This window comes from Abramis brama, assembly GCF_963993115.1.
Source record: "Abramis brama genome assembly, chromosome: 2".
Lineage (NCBI taxonomy): Eukaryota > Metazoa > Chordata > Actinopteri > Cypriniformes > Leuciscidae > Abramis > Abramis brama.
The window spans coordinates 21821779-21845012 of record NC_139964.1 but is presented as its reverse complement, the minus strand read 5'-3'; the positions used below and the strand labels follow the sequence as shown (position 1 = coordinate 21845012).

Sequence of the window (23234 nt, the reverse complement as noted above, 5' to 3'; positions counted from 1 at the left end):
TAATTGGAATCTGTTTTGGGAGCGTCCTAGGCTCTTCCGCGCTGATGGCTTACACCCAAGCAGATTCGGATCGGATCTTCTGTCAGATAACATCTCCAAAATGTTAAATACCTTTTGACTAGTAACCAAAAGTTCAAATCATAGTCTCTGCTGCACCAAATTAACTGATATAAATAGTGTAGAACATTGCATAGAAACTGTGTCTATTCCTTGTTTAGTGAGATCAAATAATAAATCTACTGCAGGATCTAGAAAAAATCTAATTGTTATTAAACCAGAAAATGTTGCTATTAGTAACCAAAAACAATTTCTAAAGCTAGGTCTTCTAAACATTAGATCACTCACACCTAAGGCAGTTATTGTAAATGAAATAGTCACGGATAATAGCTTCGATGTACTTTGCCTTACTGAAACTTGGCTTAAACCTAATGATTATTTCGGTCTAAATGAGTCTACTCCATCAGGATACTCCTATAAGCACGAACCCCGTCTGATTGGTCGTGGCGGCGGTGTTGCAGCGGTCTATAGAGATATTCTCAATGTTACTCAGAAAACGGGTTATAAGTTTATTTCGTTTGAAATACTTGTACTAAATGTTACGCTCTTAGATGTTAGAAAAAAATCCATATTATCTCTAGCCTTGGCTACCGTATATAGACCGCCTGGGCCTTACGCTGATTTCCTAAAAGAGTTTGCAGATTTTCTCTCAGATCTATTGGTCAATGTAGATAAAGCATTAATTGTTGGAGATTTTAACATACACGTAGATAATCCAAATGATGCGTTAGGGGCTGCGTTTATAGATTTATTAAATTCCTTTGGGGTCAAACAAAACGTCACCGGACCAACTCATCGTCTTAATCACACACTCGATTTAATTATATCATATGGAACCGATCCAACCGATATAGATATCATTCCACAAAGTGATGATGTCACTGACCATTACTTGGTAACTTGCATATTACGTACTGCTGTAATATGTCATGCTGCGCCGCGTTTTCGACCAGGCAGAACAATCCTTCCATCCACCATAGATAATTTCTCGAGTTGCTTGTCTGATCTGTCTCAGCTGCTGCCTGAACCCAAACAAACAGATGAACTAGAAGAACTAACTTAGCACTATGAGCACCATTCTCTCTAGAACATTGGATGTTGTTGCACCCGTTAGATTAAAAAAGGTCACAGAGAAAATTAAAGCACCATGGTACAATAATACTACGCATGTTCTAAAGAGAGAAACCCGTAATTTAGAGCGTAAATGGAAACAAACTAATTTAGAGGTCTTTAGAATCGCGTGGAAAGACAGTATGTCACGTTATAAAAAGGCCCTAAAAGCGTCCAGGGCTGAGCATCTCCGCAAACTAATAGAAAACAACCAAAACAATCCTAGGTTTTTATTTAACACCGTGGCTAGACTAACAAATAAACAGACGTCACCCGAACAAAATATCCCGTTACAGTTTAGTAGTAATGATTTCATGAACTTCTTCACTGAGAAAATAGAAAACATCAGAACCACAATTGTAAACGTTCAATCCTCAATCGCACCTTATAATTCAGCCTCAATTTTCCCCCCGCAAGAACAATTACAGTGCTTTACAACTATAGAACAAAAAGAGTTAAATAAACTTATCACTTCATCTAAAACAACAACATGTTTATTAGATCCTATACCAACTAAACTACTGAAGGAAGTGTTACCTGTAGTGGAAGAGCCTCTCCTCAATATTATTAACTCGTCTTTATCTTTAGGTTATGTTCCAAGAACATTTAAACTGGCAGTGATAAAACCTCTCATTAAGAAACCACAATTAGACCCGCATAATCTAGCAAATTATAGACCCATTTCAAATCTACCTTTTATGTCTAAAATACTAGAAAAAGTTGTGTCCACTCAACTGGGCTCTTTCTTGCAAGAAAATGATATCTATGAAAAGTTTCAGTCAGGATTCAGGCCGCATCATAGCACTGAAACTGCGCTCGTTAAAATCACAAATGATTTACTCTTAGCTTCTGACCAAGGCTGCATCTCAATACTAGTTTTACTTGATCTAAGTGCTGCGTTCGATACTATAGATCATACAATACTCTTAGATCGACTACAAAATTATACTGGTGTTCAAGGACAAGCATTAAGCTGGTTTAGATCATACTTATCAGACCGCTACCATTTTGTCTATTTAAATGGAGAAAAATCGATCATAATTCCAGTAAACTATGGAGTGCCGCAGGGATCTGTGTTGGGCCCTCTGTTATTCTCAATATATATGCTGCCACTTGGAAATATTATAAGGAAACATGGAATTAGTTTCCATTGTTATGCTGATGACACTCAAATATATATTTCATCACGGCCGGATGAAAACGCTAAATTATCCAAATTGACAGAGTGTGTTAAAGATATAAAAGATTGGATGACGCGTAATTTTCTATTATTAAATCCAGACAAGACAGAGGTAATACTTATCGGTTCAAAAAACCGCCCACAGAACCTCTCACAATACAACTTTGACATCGTAGGATGTCCTGTTACTTTATCCTCTACAGTAAAAGACCTGGGTGTTATACTCGATTGTAACCTGTCTTTTGAAAATCATATTTCGTATGTTACAAAAACAGCCTTTTTCCACCTTAGAAACATTGCTAAGCTACGTAACATGCTATCAGTTTCTGATGCAGAAAAGTTAGTTCATGCATTCATGACCTCGAGACTAGATTACTGTAATGCTTTATTAGCCGGTTGTCCTGCATCCTCAATAAACAAGCTACAGTTAGTCCAAAATGCAGCCGCTAGAGTTCTTACTAGATCAAGAAAATATGATCATATAACACCGATTTTATCATCACTACATTGGCTACCTATAAAGTTCCGTATTAATTATAAGGTATTGCTACTGACTTATAAAGCCCTAAACGGCTTAGCTCCAGTCTATTTAGCGGATCTTCTATCACCCTATAATCCATCGCGCTCTTTAAGATCAATAAATTCAAGGCTTTTGGTCATACCTAGGATATCCAGATCAACCAAAGGAGGGAGAGCATTTTCACATTTGGCTCCAAAACTCTGGAATAGTCTTCCTGATACTGTTCGTTGCTCGGACTCACTCTCCCAGTTTAAAACTAGATTAAAGACGCATCTTTTCAGCCAGGCATTCATATAATATTGTTAATCTCACAGTTTCAAACTACAATCCGGCCTCTAGTTCATAAATGCCAGAGGAGAACTGGCCCCCGACTGAGCCTGGGTTCTCCCAAGGTTTTTTTTTTTTCTCCATTAGGTCACCTGATGGAGTTTTAGGACACCATTAGGCCGCTTGATGGAGTTTTTCGGTTCCTTGCCACTGTTGCCTTTGGCTTGCTCAGTTGGGGATATTTTGGGGATATTTAATTTTATTCTATCAATCAATAAATTCCACTAGAAACAAACTTTGTTGTATTATTTTATTTTAATACTGTGAAGCTGCTTTGATACAATCTGTATTGTGAAAAGCGCTATACAAATATACTTGATTTGATTTGATTTGATAAAAAAAAAAAACGATTTAAAGGCTGAAATATGTGAGGTTTATCTTTTTATAAAACCTTTTTTTGTCAAAACTTTATTTGAACTTGTACATGTTAGTAGATAACATGTTGCAAGACACTCTTTTAAAATCTGGCCATCATTTTTAATGTTATTATTTTAATGTTTATGTAAACAAAAAGTGCATATTGATGCTAATTTTATTTGTTATTTGCTGGTTTTCGACATAAAACTTGGTGAATTGAATTCATTGTGTAGTATTAGTTCGTTTTGAAAGTTTGTTTTAGCCTATTTTCATTTTGGGCATAAGGTTTTGGGCATTTGGCACGTTGTTGGGTGTGGAAGGTTACTAATGTGATTGCTTTATCTGTAAATTAAATTAATGCTTTTTCAATGACTGAATTCATTGAAATAAAATGATTTCTCAGAATTTCTTTGATTTTAATATTTTTTGGTAATGTGCCGTTGTGTAGGTCTTAAATTTCAATCTTTATGGTCTTAAAATGTCTTAAAAATTTGACTTACTGTAACCTGCAGAAACCCTGCCCTTCAGGCAGGCACTCTTCAGATTTTGGTAGCCCGAAATTAATTTTACTAGCCCAGATAAAAAGACAATTTTTAATGTAGAAAATTGGTTAGGAGTCAAAACAATGAATCAAAAACTTTTTCAAAACACAAAATAACAACAAATATGCATCTGGTTCTTACTGAACTGAAATGTGTATGACCAGTATGGAACATGAATCAGTCTGTGTCTGTGGCTCAGCCCCCAATGAGGGTATGATGAAAAAAAAAATGAAAAAAAATAACACTTTAGTTTATGGTCTAATGCTCACTATTAAGTTTCATTAACATGCAGATGCCAGGGTTTTATCATCACTGAGGTCCCTAATGTGAGGTAGGGTAGGCTAGTCACGGGGGTTTGGGGGCATCCCCGAGAAAGTTTTGAATTCTCTGATCTACATATGTGACCCGATCTGGCGAAATGAGTCGGAAGTCGCAACGTTCCATTTTAAGATATGGGCCGTTTATGTGGAAAAACAATGAAATACTTTTTTTTTTTTTTTTTTTTTTTTTGTGCTAAATTTCAAAGAACAGACATTCAAAAATAATCTCCTAAAGTTTCGTAGTCCAGATAATTGAGTAAAGGTATTTAAATGACTATTAAAGTTTACAAAGTTTTACTAAATTCGCTGGAAATGAATATTGCTTTTCTCAACTCCTCTCGTCACCTCTGAGCATTTCCCGGGTATCCCCTGAAACGTCTCTGCTCTCCAAATATGGTGTTACACGTTGTATAGAACCAATCAAAAAGCTTAGAAATGTACACAAACGCTGATCATTTGTCAATGGGAAGCCCCATTTCGACTGACCGGCACGCGATTGGTCCAGCGATCCTCCTGTCAGACTCGCGGCGCTCTGTGTAAACAAGCTAGCAGATCTCCTCAGAAAGATTAAATATTATTAATTTGAGAAATGTCGCTGTCAAAAGAGAGCAAAGTCGCCAAAAAGTCGCCAAAAGCGTTGAACTCACTTGAGGCTTCTAACCTAAGCTCTGCTGCTGGTCATCAAGAGTGGCTAAGGCTAGTCAGTGATTGTTTTGGATCTGGAGACGTGTCATCCTCTGATGATTTATCGTGTATGGATGTGAGTGAGTGCAATTATTCTGTGAGTGTATTTATCTGCAAGGAGAATCCATTACAATGTGTTTGATTTATTTTAACCCAATATTTAACTGTTGGTATATCCGTTATGAATATGTTACACTGTTATTGTCAACTAGCCTACACAAAGATATGATTGCATAGGCTAACATTATTTGTTCTCGGTTTCCTTGTCTCTCTGCCTCTCTCACTTTCTCTCTCTCTCTCTCACACACACACACACACACACACACACACACAGAGACACAGACACACAATACACACACACACACACAGAGAGAGAGAGAGAGACACACAGACACAGACACACACACACACACACACACACACACACACACACACACACACACACACACACACACACCCTCTCTCAAGCAAAACTGTAGCACCTCTGTTCAATCTTTCTGATTTTAGTAAAGGTTTGTAAAAGTGCCTTTTAAATTATTTATTCAAATAAAAACTTCAAAATAATTTGAGCTTCAGCCTGGTATAATAGCATATATTAATGTCTTTGGTCAAATTAAGCTGTACAATAAATAGTTCATCCCTTTAAATGCAATGGATTTTGAAAGATATCAACAAAAAACGGGCAAAAAACTTTAAAAGCGATTTTCTCAGGTTTTCAATTGGAAAAAGAGGGCAGACGACCATAATTCAAATGTGTATATATTTACAACCATTCAAGGTATGACTTTGACTAGGATATCATTTGAAAGCTTATGGTCTCCTCTTTCCAGTAATACCAAAATATCAGTTTTGAAATTTGGGTCACTGTGACTCATTTTGCTGGATCAGGTCACATATGTGCATTTTGAGATGTTTTGAAGGCCAAAAAAAAATTGGAAAACAATAGCTTTAAAACCATGTAAGTGGGTAGCTGATTATTTTTCTCTCCTCATGCAGCATCACACTCCTATTGTCTTTGTTTTTCTCTTGTTCTGTCTCTTCCCCTCCTAAAGCTGAGTTTTGACTGATAAAGGCTTTTCATTTTTGTCTGTCAGTGAAGTAAACATAGGGTCAACTGATTCATTTTCTCAGACGCATTCATTTACTGAAAGCTACTAAGTTTATTAAATTCATTCACAGTATGTACACATTCATTTTTGATCTTATTCCTTATACAGGGCCGTAGACAGGGATTTATAATCAAAGAGGTCCTACATTTAAGGTTATTAGGGGGTTCAAATTTTTTATTTCTCTGATATGTCCATTTCAAGACGTTTGAAGGCCAAAAAAGGATAAAAAATAGCTTTAAAACAATGTCAGCGGGCAGTAGATTATGTGTCAATACTAGGGCTGTGCGATATATATCGTGAGATTGTTATGCGCATCTCGTCAGTAAAGCCGGTTCCTTGATTAGTAGTAAATCACCATCACCTGCTTTCAGATGAAGCGGCATTTAGGGCTGAGGAAAAAAAAAAAGGAAACTTATTGAGATAGTTTGGTTTAACTTGTTAGCAGCAGTTTTGTGACTCTTCAGATTATGATTATCAGTATTTTACTTATAATTCTAAATATTTAATAAACATTGTTCTGATCAAAAGACATTCAGATAAATTCATTTAAAACACAGACATCAATAATCAGCCTGTGAATCTCAACAATGGTGACAATAATAAAGCATGTTGCAGTGGCTGCCACCAATCACAACTCATTAATGGCTCCCATCATGCATTGCGGTATGAATAAATTATGATCTGAATTGTCTATGTAATTTACTTTTCCTAATTGAATATTCTGCTCCTCACCATTGTTGAGATGCATAGACTGAATCTTGACATCTGTGTGTGCCTAAAATAATGATTTTTTTTTTTACACAACTTTTAAGAAATCCTTTATATTATATCAAAAATTCTGGGTATTTATGCAGATTCACAGTTATGCTGTAACCAACAACATAAATCGAAGTCAGAAAGAAGGATTTTAATGAGTTCAGTGATCAAGTTCAAATGATGATTGTCATAATATAACCAACACCATCAGATCACTTTTTTCTTTGTTCAACTGGTGATTATAATTCAGAAACAACAGACAAACAAAATCTAAAGTTAATAATATATGGGTCAAGAGTCCAACTAAAGCAACCATTGATCGTCATAACGGTGGCTTACAATTTGAGATTTTCTCCTTCAGTGATTCTGCTTGTTAACATCAGGTGTCTTCAATAACGTTCAATCATCACTAAATTAATCACTTAATTATATCATTAACTTAAACACTCTTGAGTGGTCCACCAGAGGTGGAAAGTCCAGGGGTCAGAAAGTAAAAGTCCTGCCATATATTTATTCCACCCATGAACTCACACAGCAAAAACTCCAGTGTTAAATGAACTCTCCTGGGAGTTTATTTGGCTCCAGACTCAAGAGTGTTGAAGTTAATGAGATAATTTAGTGATTGATTGAGTGATGATTGAGCATTATTGAAGACACCTGATGTTAACAAGCAGAATCACTGAAGGAGAAAATCTCTTTTTTTAAGTTGACATTATGGTGATCAGTGTTTGCTTTAGTTGGGCTCTTGAACCTTAAACTAATAACGTTAGATTTTGTTTGGCTGTTCTATCAGTGTTATAACTCTCAGATGAACAAAGAGAAAAGCTGATCAGGTGTTTTGACATAATCATCTTTTGACTTGAACCACAAAGCTCATTCAGAGAGTTAGGTTTACCTTACTCTTATCAATATAATCAGCATTTTCAATATAATCCAAAAGATTTCTTTAAAGTTGTTCTGATCAAAACACTTTGAAAGTATTTTTTTTTTTTTGGACACACTAGCCGCGTTTCCATTACCCTTCAAATTGCGCAAATTGAAATTGCGAATTGAAAATACGCACAATGGAAACACGTCAATTTCGCAAAAACTCCCGTTTATCGCAAAAAAGTTTTTACGCTCTCATGAGGTGGTTTTTCAGGCAATTCGAAAAAGGAATATTTCGCAAAACTGCAATGGAAACAGTTTTTGCGCATTTACAGTCACCTGACTTAGAAGACGCGGTGTGTTTGAGGTCCATGTATAGCTACACAAATAAGAATAATTTTATATTATTTTATTATAACATTTAATAGGCTATATTTAGAAGACGCTTTTATGCAAAAAAGGAAGCTGAGTGTGGAGCGCGCACTGCATGACACGGAGGCGCGAGCGCGAACACTTGCATTTTCCTATCAACAGTGGAAACAACTTAAAATACTCTATCATTTCTGGTCATACAGAAAATAATAATACATTATTCTCAACTACTTTTATTTGTGTAAACTCACCATAACAAGAAAACGTTGTGCTTTTGTAAAATAAAAGAAAACAATCAGACGCACTTTCATGATCTCCGTAAACTGGAGCGCGAGAACTGAAACAAAATGTAGGCTAAAGCTTGAAATGTCCACTTTAAAACGAACAAATTTGAATCGAAGGCTAATACCTTCTGATTATGTAATCCGTCTGCTTAACAGCGGAGATGGAGATGTGATTTTAGCCAAAACAATAGTTTATTAATAATATTAATGGCTCTTCTCATTCAGCACTGCGGGAAAAACATCAATTCCAGGTTCTAATTTGGCCTTAGAAAACCAGTAAAATCGACATGTTTTCCATATTAATTTGTGAATATTTTAAATGTTTAATAAAGGGGCAAAAAGTCATAAACTGAAAAAAAATCTGAAAATTCGTCGATATTTACTTTTTTGCGCAGCAGTTGGTCTAGCCAGTTCAAATTAAAATTTTGGTGACACAAAAGTAGCCTACATGGATCGTTTGGACAGAATACGAGACAGAGTTCTTTATTAAATTAATAAAAGAAACAATAATTAGCCTATAGGAATACTGGATTCTAAATCTCAAATAAATGCCACAATCAAAGATCGGAGCAGAAATGAGGGCGAAACACCCAGAAACTGCTTAGGCTTTATGTGTCGTTCGCAGTATAAGGGTCTTTCCTGCCATTAATGCTTGGATAACACGCCACGTCTCTTTCGATTGATAATAATAATGTCTAATGCAGTGGCTGTGATATTATATAAACCAACGTCCATTGCCGTGATTTTTGGAATGACTTATCGCGAGAGAAAAAAGGACGTTAGTCGCAAAACATCGGTTAATGGAAACACCGTCATTTCGCAATAGTTTTTTATCGATATTTAGATAATAGCGCAAAACATTTGCGCAAATCTATAATGGAAACGCGGCTACTGACACCAAGAATTAGCCTGTGATTCTCAACAATGGTGACAAAAATAAAGCATGTTGCAGTGCATTCTGGGTACCACCAATTAGGGCTGGCCGATATATCGCACGATATTGTTATGCGCATCTCATCAGTAAAGCCGGTTCCTTGATTAGTAGTAAATCACCATCACCTGCTTTCAGATGGAGCGGTGTTAAATTAACACTCCTGGGAGTGTATATGAGTCCACACTCAAGAGTGTAAAGTGTTAAAATATGAGTGTTAAATTAACACTCAAGAGTGTTAAAGTTAATGAGATAATTAAGTGATTAATTGAGTGATGATTGAGCATTATTGAAGACACCTGATGTTAACAAGCAGAATCACTGAAGGAGAAAATCTCAAATTGTAAGTTACCATTAAGGTGATGGGTGTTTGCTTTAGTTGGGCTCTAGACCATTATATGTTTACTTTAATATTTCCTGCTGTTTGTCTGCTGTTATTGATTTATAACAGTTAAATGAACAAAGTAAAGTGTGATCTGATAGTGCTGGTTATGTTTTGACATAATCATGCTGTGATCTGAAAAATGAAACTTATTGAAATAGTTTGGTTTAACTTGTTAACAGCAGTTTTGTGTTTTTTTTAGCCTATGATTATCATTACTTTACTTATAACTCTAAATATTTAATGAATATTGTTCTGATCAAAAGACTTCCAAATGAACTTATTGAAAAACACAGACATCAATAATCAGCCTGTGAATCTCAACAATGGTGACAATAATAAAGCATGTTGCAGTGGCTGCCACCAATCACAACTCATTAATGACTCCCATCATGCATTGCGGTATGAATAAATTATGATCTGAATTGTCTATGTAATTTACTTTTCCTAATTGAATATTCTGCTCGTCACCATTGTTGAGATGCATTGACTGAATCTTGACGTCTGTGTGTGCCTAAAATAAAGATTTTTTTTTTAAACAACTTTTAAGAACTCCTTTATATTATATCAAAAATTCTGGGCATTTATGCAGATTCACAGTTATGCTGTAACCAACAACATACATCGAAGTCAGAAAGAAGAATCTTAATGAGTTCAGTGATCAAGTTCAAACGATGAATGTCATAATAAAACCAACACCATCAGATCACTTTTTTTTTTCTTTGTTCATCTGAGAGTTAAAACTCAGATACAACAGCCAAACAAAATCTAAAGTAAACACATAAGGCTCAAGAGCCCAACTAAAGCAAACAATAATCGTCATAACGGTGGCTTACAATTTGTGATTTTCTCCTTCAGTAATTCTGCTTGTTAACATCAGGTGTCTTCAATAATGTTCAATCATTACTAAATTAATCACTTAATTATCTCATTAACTTCAACACTCTTGAGTGTTCATATACACTCCCAGGAGTGTTAAATTAACACTGGAGTTTTTGCTGTGTACAAAGAGCCGTAGTTAACTGACAAGCTGAGCCATATCGCATTAAATATCTCTGCCAATACGTCCGCGATATTAATGCGATATGGCTCAGCTTGTCAGTTAACTACGGCTCTTTGTAGTAAATGCCGCTCCATCTGAAAGCAGGTGATGGCGATTTACTACTAATCAAGGAAGCGGCTTTACTGACGAGATGTGCATAACAATATCGTGCGATATATCGCCCAGCCCTACCACCAATCAAAACTCATTCATGGCTCCCATCATGCATTGCGGTATGAATAAATTATGATCTGAATTGTCATACTAATTTCCTTTCCCTAATTGAATATTCTTTTTGTCACCATTGTTGAGATTCATACACTGATTCTTGATGTCTGTGTGCGCCTTAAAGAAAGATTTTTTTTTTTTAAATATCAGAACAACTTTTAAGAAATCATTTGGATTATAATGACAAATCTGGATATTATTCTGTAGAATCACTGTGATGCTGTTATGACCAATATACATTTAAGTCAGAGATTAGACTCTAAATGAGTTCAGTGATTCAGATTAAATGATGATTATGTTAAAATATAACCAACACCTGTTCACCTTTTCTCTTTATTCATCTGACTGATATAACACAGATACAGCAGCCAAACAAAATCTAAAGTTAAACATTTAAAGGTCAACTGCCCAACTAAATCAAACACCGATATCCATAATGGTAACTAAAATTGTGATTTTTCTCCTTCAGTGATTCTGCTTGTTAACATCAGGTGTCTTCAATAATGCTTAATCATCACTCAATCAATCACTAAATTATCTCATTAACTTCAACATTCTTGAGTCTGGAGCCAAATAAACTCCCAGGAGAGTGCATTTAACACTGGAGTTTTTGCTGTGTGAGTTCATGGGTGGAATAAATATATGGCAGGACTTTTACTTTCTGACCTCTGGACTTTCCACCTCTGGTGTGGACTCATACACTCCCAGGAGTGTTAATTTAACACTGGAGTTTTTGCTGTGTACAAAGAGCCGTAGTTAACTGACAAGCTGAGCCATATCGCATTAATTATCGCTGGCGATACGTCCGCGATATTAATGCGATATGGCTCAGCTTGTCAGTGAACTACGGCTCTTTGTAGTAAATGCCGCTCCATCTGAAAGCAGGTGATGGCGATTTACTACTAATCAAGGAACCGGCTTTACTGACGAGATGCGCATAACAATCTCACGATATATATCGCACAGCCCTAGTCAATACCTGCTCTCACTTCTTATCCATCACTCTTTCTTTTTCTCTCAGTCTCCTCATCTTGCCCTGTCTCTTCCCCTCCAAAAGCTGAACTTTTTTAATTTACTGAAGGCTAATTGTATATTAATTCTCAACATGTACACATTCATTATTAATCTTGTGCCTAACATGATGAAAACGGCTTTGTAATGCTCTGTTAATGTCCCCTCACAATGACAGTAAACTAATTATTAGTCACGTTACATAGGCGAAATTCGACAAAAGTATATTCGTTTGTCTGATTATTTTTGTCATTCGTTTCACATTTATGATCTAAAAAAGCTGTCAAATATGAAATGTTTAGTTTATCTTATCTCGCACTTCACAGTAAACTGAAGCGTTAGTTGCTCTGCTCAAATTTGCGCGCAGCAGCTTCTGTGTATATAAAGCCCATCGCCACAGACCAATGAGGCTCAGATGAACACACACACACACCCTGTCCTCTGTCTCTGACGTGCGCTGTGCTCAGCGCCGCTGCTGATTGAAGATGAAGAACGCGCTGAATCTGATTATAACAAGACTGAAGCGAACACTATTTCAGATAGCCTTTCGGGCAGACCGGTTATGCATTTTGGTAGCCCGACTTGAAAACACAATAGCCTCGGGATGTCGGGCGAGCGATTTTGCGAGCCCTGTAAATTGAAACAAAAAGTGTGCATGTAAACAATGAATGGCGACTGCAGAAAGCAAAAGCCAAATCCCGGACATTTTGGACAATCTCGACGGCTGGACATGTCCGGGAAAAAGAGGATGGTAACCCCTACTACTCAGCTTTCTCCACAAAACAAGAGCCTGCTAGCTTAGCTAACCAAAAAAAGATGGCTGACACAATGTGTACATTCTGTGAGTGAAACATGCGGGACAGCCTCTACTACTGGCTGTAGTCTTTAGCCTCTGGCCAAAAAATCCTCAGATGACGCAAAATGACGATTTTTGCATCATCGGTGGATTTTTTCCAGACAAAAAATACATAAATCTCTCCTCTCAGGGGGATATGAGGGTGGAAAGCATGGTAATTCGAAAATACTACAGGTTTTCTACTAATACAAAGCTTAATGCTAAATCCTGAAGTATCTCTTTAAGTTACACAACTGTGCCAACAAGTAGCAGTATAGAACCATATATATCACCCTTACTGTACAGCAAAAACTCCAGTGTTAAATGAACTCTCCTGGGAGTTTATTTGGTTCCAGACTCAAGAGCAGTGATGGAGTACTCAAGTCCTGGACTCGGACTCGAGTCCGACTCGAGTCCCTATTCTCTGGACTCGAGTCCGACTCGAGACTCTATTCTCAGGACTCGTGACTTGACTTGGACTCGCGGACTGATGACTCGTACTTGGACTCGGACTCGAGGATATATAAAATCGGACTTGAGCATTCATCAAATGAATGACGTTGGATGAAGTTTCTGACTAAATAGGTTTTAAAATTTGATATAAGATGTTACACTTTTCCTGTTTTGGGCTCCAAGACCGGACGGGATCTCTTTTTTTCCTGCATATAAGAACGAGCAGAGAGAAAGCCCCAACCGCGCACGCGCGCTCTCACCGTCTTCAAACAACACGAGCGGTGCTCCCTCCTCGGTGCATATTAATCAAAATCAATTGACACGATAGTAAAAGGTAGGACGACCGAAGTTTCACGTAGATCATTCAGAGATTTTTTCTCCTGAATTACCGCAAGGTGTGAATTGTGCTGAAAAAAAAACAAAAACAAAAAACGTTTGCCTTATCTTCTCTGAAAAGCGTTCCGCACATTCAGCTGACATTAGCCACAATTTCAATAAACGAAAAGACCTATCTAGTGATGAAATGTTTTCTGTGTTGACACAAATCTTGTCCTGTCTTAAACTGCCGAGATAATCACACAAGGCGTGCCGTAGGCTACACGTCCATTAATGACACGTCCGATTCGCGAACTAATGACTCCTTTGAACGATTCACTTTAATGAATGGTTAAAACAACTGTCCCATCTGTCCAACAACGAACTCACGAGACGTCTGAATCGGTGTATAACAAATCGGTAACACTTTACAATAATGTTCCATTTATTAAACTCTAGTTAACTACATTAGTTAACATTTAGGCTAGGCTACTGCACTTCTACAGCATTGTTAATGTTAATTTTAACATTTAGCCTACTAATAGCCTATATTATTGAAATCAAAAGTTTTTATTTATATTTATTTATATTGTATTTATTTATTTATTATTTATATTTGTTAAACACAGCGTCATTTTTGTTTAATGTAGACCCTCTTTTATAATTATATCAGCTCTTTAAAGGTGCCAGAGTAGAGAAATGTAGGCAGTCTTGAAATATAACACAGACTCAACCTTGATGACTCGACTCGGACTCGAGACTCGACTCGGACTCGAACTCAGGTAATGGTGACTCGACTCGGACTCGACTCGGTCTCTTCTTTGGTGACTCGGACTTGGACTCGGACTCGAACACGGGGACTCGAGACTCGACTCGGACTCGACAGTTGGTGACTCGACTACAACACTGCTCAAGAGTGTTAAAGTTAATTAGATAATTTAGTGATTCATTGCGTGATGATTGACCATTATTGAAGACACCTGATGTTAACAAACAGAATCACCAAAGGAGAAAATCTAATTTCAGTGTTTGCTTTAGTTGGGTTGTTGACCCTTAAAAGTTTAATTTCAGATTTTGTTTGGCTTTTGTATCTGAGTTATAACTCTCAGATGAACAAAGAGAAAAGGTGATCAGGTGGTGTTGGTTATATTTTAACATAATTATAATTTTACCTGAATCACTGATCTCATTTAGAGCCTAATCTCTGACTTAAATGTATATTGGTCATTACAGCATCACTGTGATTTTACAGCATAAGACCCAGAATTTTCAGTATAATCCAAATGATTTCTTAAAAGCTGTTCTGAAATTTTTTTGTTGTTGTTTTAGGCACACACAGACATCAGGAATCAGTGTATGAATCTTAACAATGGTGACAAACAGATTATTTAATTAGGACAAGGAAATTACTAAGACAATTCAGATCATAATTTATTCATACCGCAAAGCATGATGGGAGCCATGAATGAGTTTTGATTGGTGGCACCCAGAATGCACTGCAACATGCTTTATTATTGTCACCATTCACAGATTCACAGGCTGATTATTGATGTCAGTGTGTCTAATTAAAATAATCGTTCAAAGTCTTTTTATCAGAACAACTTTTAAGAAATATTTTGGATTATATTGAAAATGCTGAAAATCATTTGTTGTAGAATCACAGGCTGCTGTAATCAACAAGGTAAACCTAACTCTCTAAATAAGTTTTGTGGTTCAGGTCAAATGATGATTATGTCAGAACATAACCAACACCACCTGATCAACTTTTCTCTTTGTTCATCTGAGAGTTATAACTCAGATACATCAGCCAAACAAAATCTAAAGTTAACGATTTAAGGGTCAAGAGCCCAACTAAAGCAAACCCTGAAATGAGATTTTCTCCTTTGGTGATTCTGCTTGTTAACATCAGGTGTCTTCAATAATGGTCAATCATCACTCAATCAATCACTTAATTATCTCATTAACTTTAACACTCTTGAGTCTGGAGCCAAATAAACTCCCAGGAGAGTTCATTTAACACTGGAGTTTTTGCTGTGTGTGTTAGTTCACATTGGCCCAGACTGTACGCATTTGGGACAGAGAAAGTGAAGACCTTACTTCTTTGTGATCACTATACTTTGTCCAGTATTGTGTGCGATAAGTAATTAACTTAGCTAATGTTAAATGCTTGAATATGATTATTTTGATTCAAAGTGAATCTGTTATTGTTACGGTCTAACTGCTAGATGCATGAATCGTCACAGTTTCACTACTGCAATTGCATTCGGTGTGATACTAAACTTATTGCTTATTAAAACTAATTTTGACGTCACTGTATAGTATTCTGTTTGCACCTTATTGTGAATATTTAAGATGCCATTTTAATCATCGTTTAATTATTTCAGTAACTGTTAGTTTACCTTGCTGTGTCACTCAATGTATATTGATAAGAAATAGGATTTATAGCCTATGTAAAGATGTGTTTACATAGGAAAATACAACTCCAGTTTACAACTGGAAAATCCCCAGTGTTAAATTATTAATACTCCTCAGTGAACATACGTGTCCAACTACAGAGTGTTAAAAGTAACACTGAAGCAGTGTTTAAGTTATTGAGATAATTAAGTGATAAATTAGGTGATAATTGACCATATTGAAGACTAGAAGGAGGAAGCCAGCACTGTAAAAAAAAAAAAAAAACGTAAAAAAATGGTAATTTTCTGGCAACAGGGGCGCCAGAAAATAACTTTAAAAACAGAAAAATACTGTCAGGAAAAAAACATAGATACACTGTAAAAAAACAGTAATCACTGTTTTCCTATAAAACACTGTAATCCTATAATTACAGTTTATTACTGTTATTCTACAAAATAAATAATTTGGAAAAACGGATAAATGATGTCAAATTACAATAAAAAACATTTAACTTTACGGTTAAACTGTAAATTTAGGGTTTTATAAAGTTATTTTATAATAATGCTGTCTATCTATCTAATTATCTTTTAATATACAGTTTTTCTATGTAAAATAACTATGAAGTTATGTATAAAAATGCAATAAGTACAAATACAAAGTTTATATATTTAGTTTTAATTTTTGCAGATCCAATTTCACAACTTTGACCAATCTCTAATTAAGTACTTAATAATAGCAAATGTACAGTCAATTTCTGTTAAATTAACTAAACGTATAAGTACAGAATACCTGCACATTTACAGTATTACTCATTAAACAAACACTGAACATCAATATACGTGAATGATACAAGCTTAGTATATAATTTAGAACGTAAAAATATCCACATTAAAAGACAATTGCTGTATACCTTTATACTCTAATATAACTTATTATTTTACACATTTACAATTACATTTTATCCAAAGTGACATAAAAATTAAGAGAACAATAGAAGCAACAAATGCAGTGACAAGTCCCAGTTAGTGTAGCACAGTACACATATCAAGTTTTTTTTTTTTTTTATTAAAACAAAGATTTAGTATTATTGGGTCAAGTGTTTATGAAAAGATGGATCTTTAGCAGTTTCTTGAAAATGTGTTGAGTTGGGCAGGTCATCCCACCAGCAGGGAACAGTCCAGGGAAAGGTCAGTGAAAGTGATTTTGTGTCTCTTTGGGATGATGGCACCACAAGGCGCCGTTCACTTGCAGAACACAAGCTTCTAGAGACACATAGATCTGAAGCAGTGAGTTTAGGTCTTGCTGCAGCATCTGGATCAGTTGCAGAGGTTTGACTGATGCTGGAAGAGCTGCCAGGAGAGCATTACAATAGTCCAGTCTGGATAGAACAAGAGCTTAGACAATTCGTGCGCACACACACACCACACACACACACACACACAAAGCCCTGAATGCGCAGCAATGGAGATTTGAAACAAAAAATCATAAAATATACATGAAATTATGGGAGAATAAGACAATGAAATAATGATAAAAATGAGCATCTATTTGCAAGACAAGATTAAAAGACTAGCCTATGCAATAAAAAATAATTCAATACAGGCTTACTGTATGTAGGGTACTGTATGTACAAATACTATTATTTAACCCCCAAAAAACTCACTTTAACCCCCACATGCTTAATAATCTTTAAGGAAAACATATTGAATAGATACAGATTTCTGCAGTTATACCTTCTTTTCTTTGTTTTCTAATTTCACAGAAAAAAATCTGTAAAATATTACTTAATAATTTATGTAAAATTACACATAACTCTGTAAAAATACAGACAAGTTCCTTTTAAAAAACGTTACAAGCAATTACCTGTAAATTTAATAGTGGACCTTTAAATTACAGCAAATATCTGTAAAATAACAGGCATTTCACAGTATAATGACAAAACGGTAAAATTCTGTAAAAAATACAGACCGTTACCTGTAAAATTACACTTTTTTTTACAGTGAGTGTAACGCACATGATGTCACATTACAGAGCTCTATCTTTGAATGCTTTTCTGTGCTTTCCAGGCGACCATCATGGTGTTCCAGGCCGTGGCAGCGTATCGCACGCAGGTGAAGGACAAACAAAACTTCAATCTGGACTTGGAACTGTCCGTGGCAGGAAGAAGCAAACCTGTCAGATTTACCATTAAAAGAGACAATGTGCATCTTACACGGTCAGAGAAGGTGAGGAGAAACTCATTAAGATTGTTCAAATGGTTCCTGTTTAATGTTTCAATTGATTTTTGTTGTATATTCGGGAGATTTTTGTTTGTCATTCATAATTTTTAATTGTCTTACATCAAAAGTGTTGTGTTTGGTCAATGAAACTTTCAGCTATCTCTACTATATCATGGATTTGATTATTCTGATAACATCTGCGTTCACTCAACAGGTGGACATAAACAAAGACTTCAATGTGACGGCTAGAGGAACTGGAACAGCCACTCTCTCAGTGAGTGTTCATGAGCGTTTATATGAGATAGCAACATTGTTTCGGCCCAGATCCGGCCCACATCTGGCACACGTGGAAAGAGGATCTGGCCCACATGCAGCGTGGAATGACGGCACTTGGACGAACTGCTCCTGTTTGCCAGATCTGGGCCACAAGCAGGCCATAGCAATGCCACATGTCAGCCAAGAGCAAAGAAATAAACCAGAACTGGACCTTATCTGAGCCACAAATGAATGTGAATATTGCAATGTTGCTATCTGGTGTGAACAGCAAGATTAAAGCGTTTTAAATCTTTAAATCCGTCTCATCTAATCTGAGACGTGCTGCTCTTTTCAGGTTCTGACGCTGTACTACGCCAGACCTGTTGAGAAGAAATCTGACTGTACATTCTTTGATCTGACTGTTAAAATGAGTCAAGACTCTGAAAGTAAGATTGACAAAGAGGCCTTTCTTCATCACTTTATAAACAAAGGCTTGTCACACTGTGCTTAACCCTAGTTCAAGTGTGAAATTTTCATTTTATTTTTATATTCCCTTTAGAAAGGGAAGACTTTACTTGAACTAAAACCACCAACAACTTTTGTTTCCCTTTAGTAAAACAAGGAGCCATTGCAAGTTACAACTTCATTATGGAATTCATGTATGTGAACAAATACCCTAATTTATTTTTATGTCAAGAAACCATTTTATTTGTAATTAATCAACATGTGCTCATGTTTTCAACATGTTTTCACACTTGGTTTGTTTATGTGGTTGGAGCCCGAGTTTGAACCATTCGCTGTATGTTTGCTTGAGATGCGACTTATCTAATGTGACTAGATAATGACTCCAGCAGAGACTCCAGTTTCACTGCGTTCTGATGCGGATGCAACTTAGTCTTCAAAGACAGTTTATTCAAAAACGACTACAATATGAGAAATCTGATATCAAGAAGAATTTTGTTTTTTGTTTTTTGCACCAAGTGTGAAAGCAGCCTTAAATGCAATCAGAGTAAATGGAGCAAAACTGAAGGCCTACTAAACCTGTTAATAAAATCTGCTCTTTCTCTCCATCTTTACAGCTACAAAAATGATAAAACTGATGCCACTATGACTATTCTGGACATTGGAATGCCGACAGGATTTGATGTTGAAGAAAATGATCTTAAAGAGGTATTATGATGATAAACTGATGCAGAATTGCCTCACAATTGTATATAGAAGAGGAATCCACACATCTGCAGATAGGCCATAAAACATGTTGGTCATCATGTGATGCATTTGATTTTAGATTTTTGATTTGAATTAGATTTTTTTTCTCATTTTCTTGCCCTCAGTTGTCCACGGGAAAGGAGAAATACATTCAGAAATATGAAAAGAATAAAGCGCTGTCAGAGCGAGGATCCCTCATCCTCTACTTAGATAAGGTATTTCAACAGACCTTGTTGCCTGATGATGTCAAACACAGATTTGCTTTCTTTTAATTAGGAAACCATGATTTTTGATTAATATCACAGTATTGTTGAATTCTTGATTCTGATTGGCTGAGAGATGTTCCAAGATGCTCATTAACTGTGAGGCCATGTGGTTCCATGTAACCGCATAGCAACATTGTGTCGGCCCAGATCCGGCCCACATCTGGCACTTGTGGAATGATGATCTGGCCCACATGCAGCGTGGAATGACGGCCCTTGGGTGGGCCACTCCTGTTTGCCAGATCTGGGCCACAAGCAGGCCATAGCAATGCCACATGTCAGCCAAGAGCAAAGAGATAAACCAGAACTGGACCTTATCTGAGCCACAAAGTCTGTGTATATTAAATATGGAGTCATCTCAGCCTTAATAACCTGTTAACAAGCAGAATCACTGAAGGAAAGAAGAGAACAGAAAAAGAGACGAGCAGAAACACAAGAACTACAACTGACTTCAGCCACAGCCTTAGATGAAATCAACTGAAGAGAAAAGAAGACATTAAATCTGTGAAGATCTCAGCAGAGGAGGATTAAACAACTCCACAAACAGCATTACCAGCTTCACTTATTACTAACCAGACTGACTTTATTTCTGTCAGACGTCTACAGAAGTTTTATTGAGAATTATCAGGTGTTTAACTCTAATGTGTTTCATTTGAAGTCACCATAACAGTGATTAGTGTTTCCATTAGTTGGGCTTTTAACTCTTATTATATCTTTTGTCTATTTTGGCCGCTGTGACAGTGTGTTTTTAGTCAAGCACATTTCTAGTAGCAAAGAAAGTTAAAGTGAAATGAGATCAGGTGATGATGGTTACCTGTTGATGATGGTTTTATAACCATCATGAAAAAGACTGATTCACTGAGGTATTTATAATCTAACAATTGTGTTGTACCATTAATATATTCACATCACATCAATATTATAACAATCAGTTAGAAGACTTTTACAAACATTAGCATGAAAATTAATATACGATGACAAACACAGATCTCAATAATTAAAGGGATACTTCAGGATTTAGCATTAAGCTTTGTATTAGTAGAAAACCTGTATTTTCGAATTACCGTGCTTTCCATCCTCATATCCCCCTGAGAGGAGAGATTTATGTACTTTTTGTCTGGAAAAAATCCTCAGATGACGCAAAAATCGTCATTTTGCGTCATCGGAGGATTTTCTGGCCAGAGGCTAAAGACTACAGCCAGTAGGAGGAGCTGTTCCGCATGTGTTCAACCCGCCAATAGAGGGTGGGATCTCACTCACAGAATGTACACACAGTGTCAGCCGTCTTTCTTTGGAAGCTAAGCTAGCAGGCTCTTGTTCTGTGGAGAAAACTGAGTAGTAGGAGAAAGCTGAGTAGTAGGGGTTACCATCCTCCTTTTCTCGGACTTGTCCGGCGGGCGAGATCGTTCAAAATGTCCGGGATTCAGCTTTTGCTTTCTGCAGTCGCCATTCATTGTTTACATGCACACCTTTTGTTTCAATCTAACTGAATTCATTCCGATTGGTGAATCTGAATGTAGTGTTTACATGAACGCTAAACAAGTGATCGGTTGATGTGCGTTTTAACATTGCTAAGAAAATTCCCGCACCTCTGTGAGAGAAACGAGACCGGCGCGTCTCAGTAATGACGCCACCGGCCTCGCGCCGTTCTCCCGCGGCCGTCAGCCTCGTCCTGCTCGCCACAGTAAACATGATGAATGGCGACTGTAGAACGCAAAAGCCGAATCCCGGACATTTTGGGCGATCTCGAAATCCCAGGCAGACTCGTCACGGAGACTCACTGGTAGCCTAACCTTGTTGTTTTCAACTGCGCTCTCTAACCGGTAGGCGTGGCCTCCTAGGGCAGCGAAGCAAGTGCATTCTGGGAGTTGTTGTCTTTCATCCACATAAGCCAAAAATACATTTTCTGGCTTTTCTCAGTCTAGAAAGCTCCAAATTAAAAAATGTCTTCACATTTCTTCTACATAAATGACCTATTTTAAATACACATTCATCTTTCCAGAGGTGAAGTATCCCTTTAACGTTTGAATCTCAACATGGTGAAAATCAAAAGTACCTTGTTGCAATGCATGCTGGGAACCAGCATAGTACAAAACTCCAAGCATGCATTGCAACATGAATAAATTATGCATCTGAATTGTCCTATTATTTTGTTAAATTCTAAATATGTGCTTTTATTTTTGTGTTGTTTTTGTTGTGACATTTAGTATCTTTTCAGTGATGTTCTGAATTGATTTGTTTATCTAAATATTTGTGATTGTCACCATTATTGAGATTCATAAGCTGATTGTTTTTTTTTTTTCTCATGTTTGTTAAAAGATTTAAACTGACTGTTATAATATTGCTGGATCTCATGCTGCAGTAACACAGGGTTTGAGATATGAAAATATTAATGGAACAACATAATTATTAGATTTAAATGACATCAGTGAATCAGGTTATTTCATCATGATTATAAAGCCATCAACAGGAAACCATCATCACCTGATCTCATTTCACTTTAGCTTTCTTTGCTGCTGCAAACGTGTTTGACAAACACACTGTCACAGCGGCCAAAAAAAGACAATCTCAATAAAAACTTCTGTAGACGTCTGACAGAAATAAAGTCAGTCTGGTTAGTATTAAGTGAAGCTGGTAATGCTGTTTGTGGAGTTGTTTAATCCTCCTCTGCTGAGATCTTCACAGATTGAGGCCTAGTCCACACGGACACGGGTATTTTTATAACCGGAGTTTTTCCTCCTGCGTTTAAAAAAAAATCCCGTCCACACATGCTCGGTTTAAAAGAAATCAACGCCTAGCGCCTACATGAAAACGCAAAAACACGCTATCAAGCGCTGTCAAGAGCATGCGACACCAGCAGGCGGCGATATAACCCTAATCGTAAAGCCACGTTGGCCAATCAGAAGCAAAAACCCCGGTTTTACTGTCTACACGACAACACTGCAACCGGCGTTTCTGAAATTCCTCATCCTGGCAGGGGTTTTCAAAAATGTTCGGTTTCTGTGACCTGATACTGCGTTTCCGTGTGGACGAACGGCCGAACCACGTAAAAAAAGTCACAGTTATAAAAATACCGGTGTCCGTGTGGATAAGGCCTTAATGTCTTCTTTTCTCTTCAGTTGATTTCATCTGAGGCTGTGGCTGAAGTCAGTTGTAGTTCTTGTGTTTCTGCTCGTCTCTTTTTCTGTTCTCTTCTTTCCTTCAGTGATTCT

The 23234-nt window shown here is 36.7% G+C and overlaps 1 protein-coding gene across 1 annotated transcript in view; it reads left to right on the top strand.

The window, feature by feature from the left end:
* Positions 1-23234, top strand: part of LOC311077818 (complement C3-like) — a 180790-nt gene that overhangs the window by 112304 nt on the left and 45252 nt on the right. Inside the window, exons 31-36 of the mRNA XM_084106448.1 lie at positions 18143-18301; positions 18510-18569; positions 18906-18996; positions 19164-19209; positions 19630-19720; positions 19885-19974. Coding sequence (XP_083962574.1) covers positions 18143-18301; positions 18510-18569; positions 18906-18996; positions 19164-19209; positions 19630-19720; positions 19885-19974 — 537 coding nt within the window. The remainder of the gene's footprint in view (positions 1-18142; positions 18302-18509; positions 18570-18905; positions 18997-19163; positions 19210-19629; positions 19721-19884; positions 19975-23234) is intronic.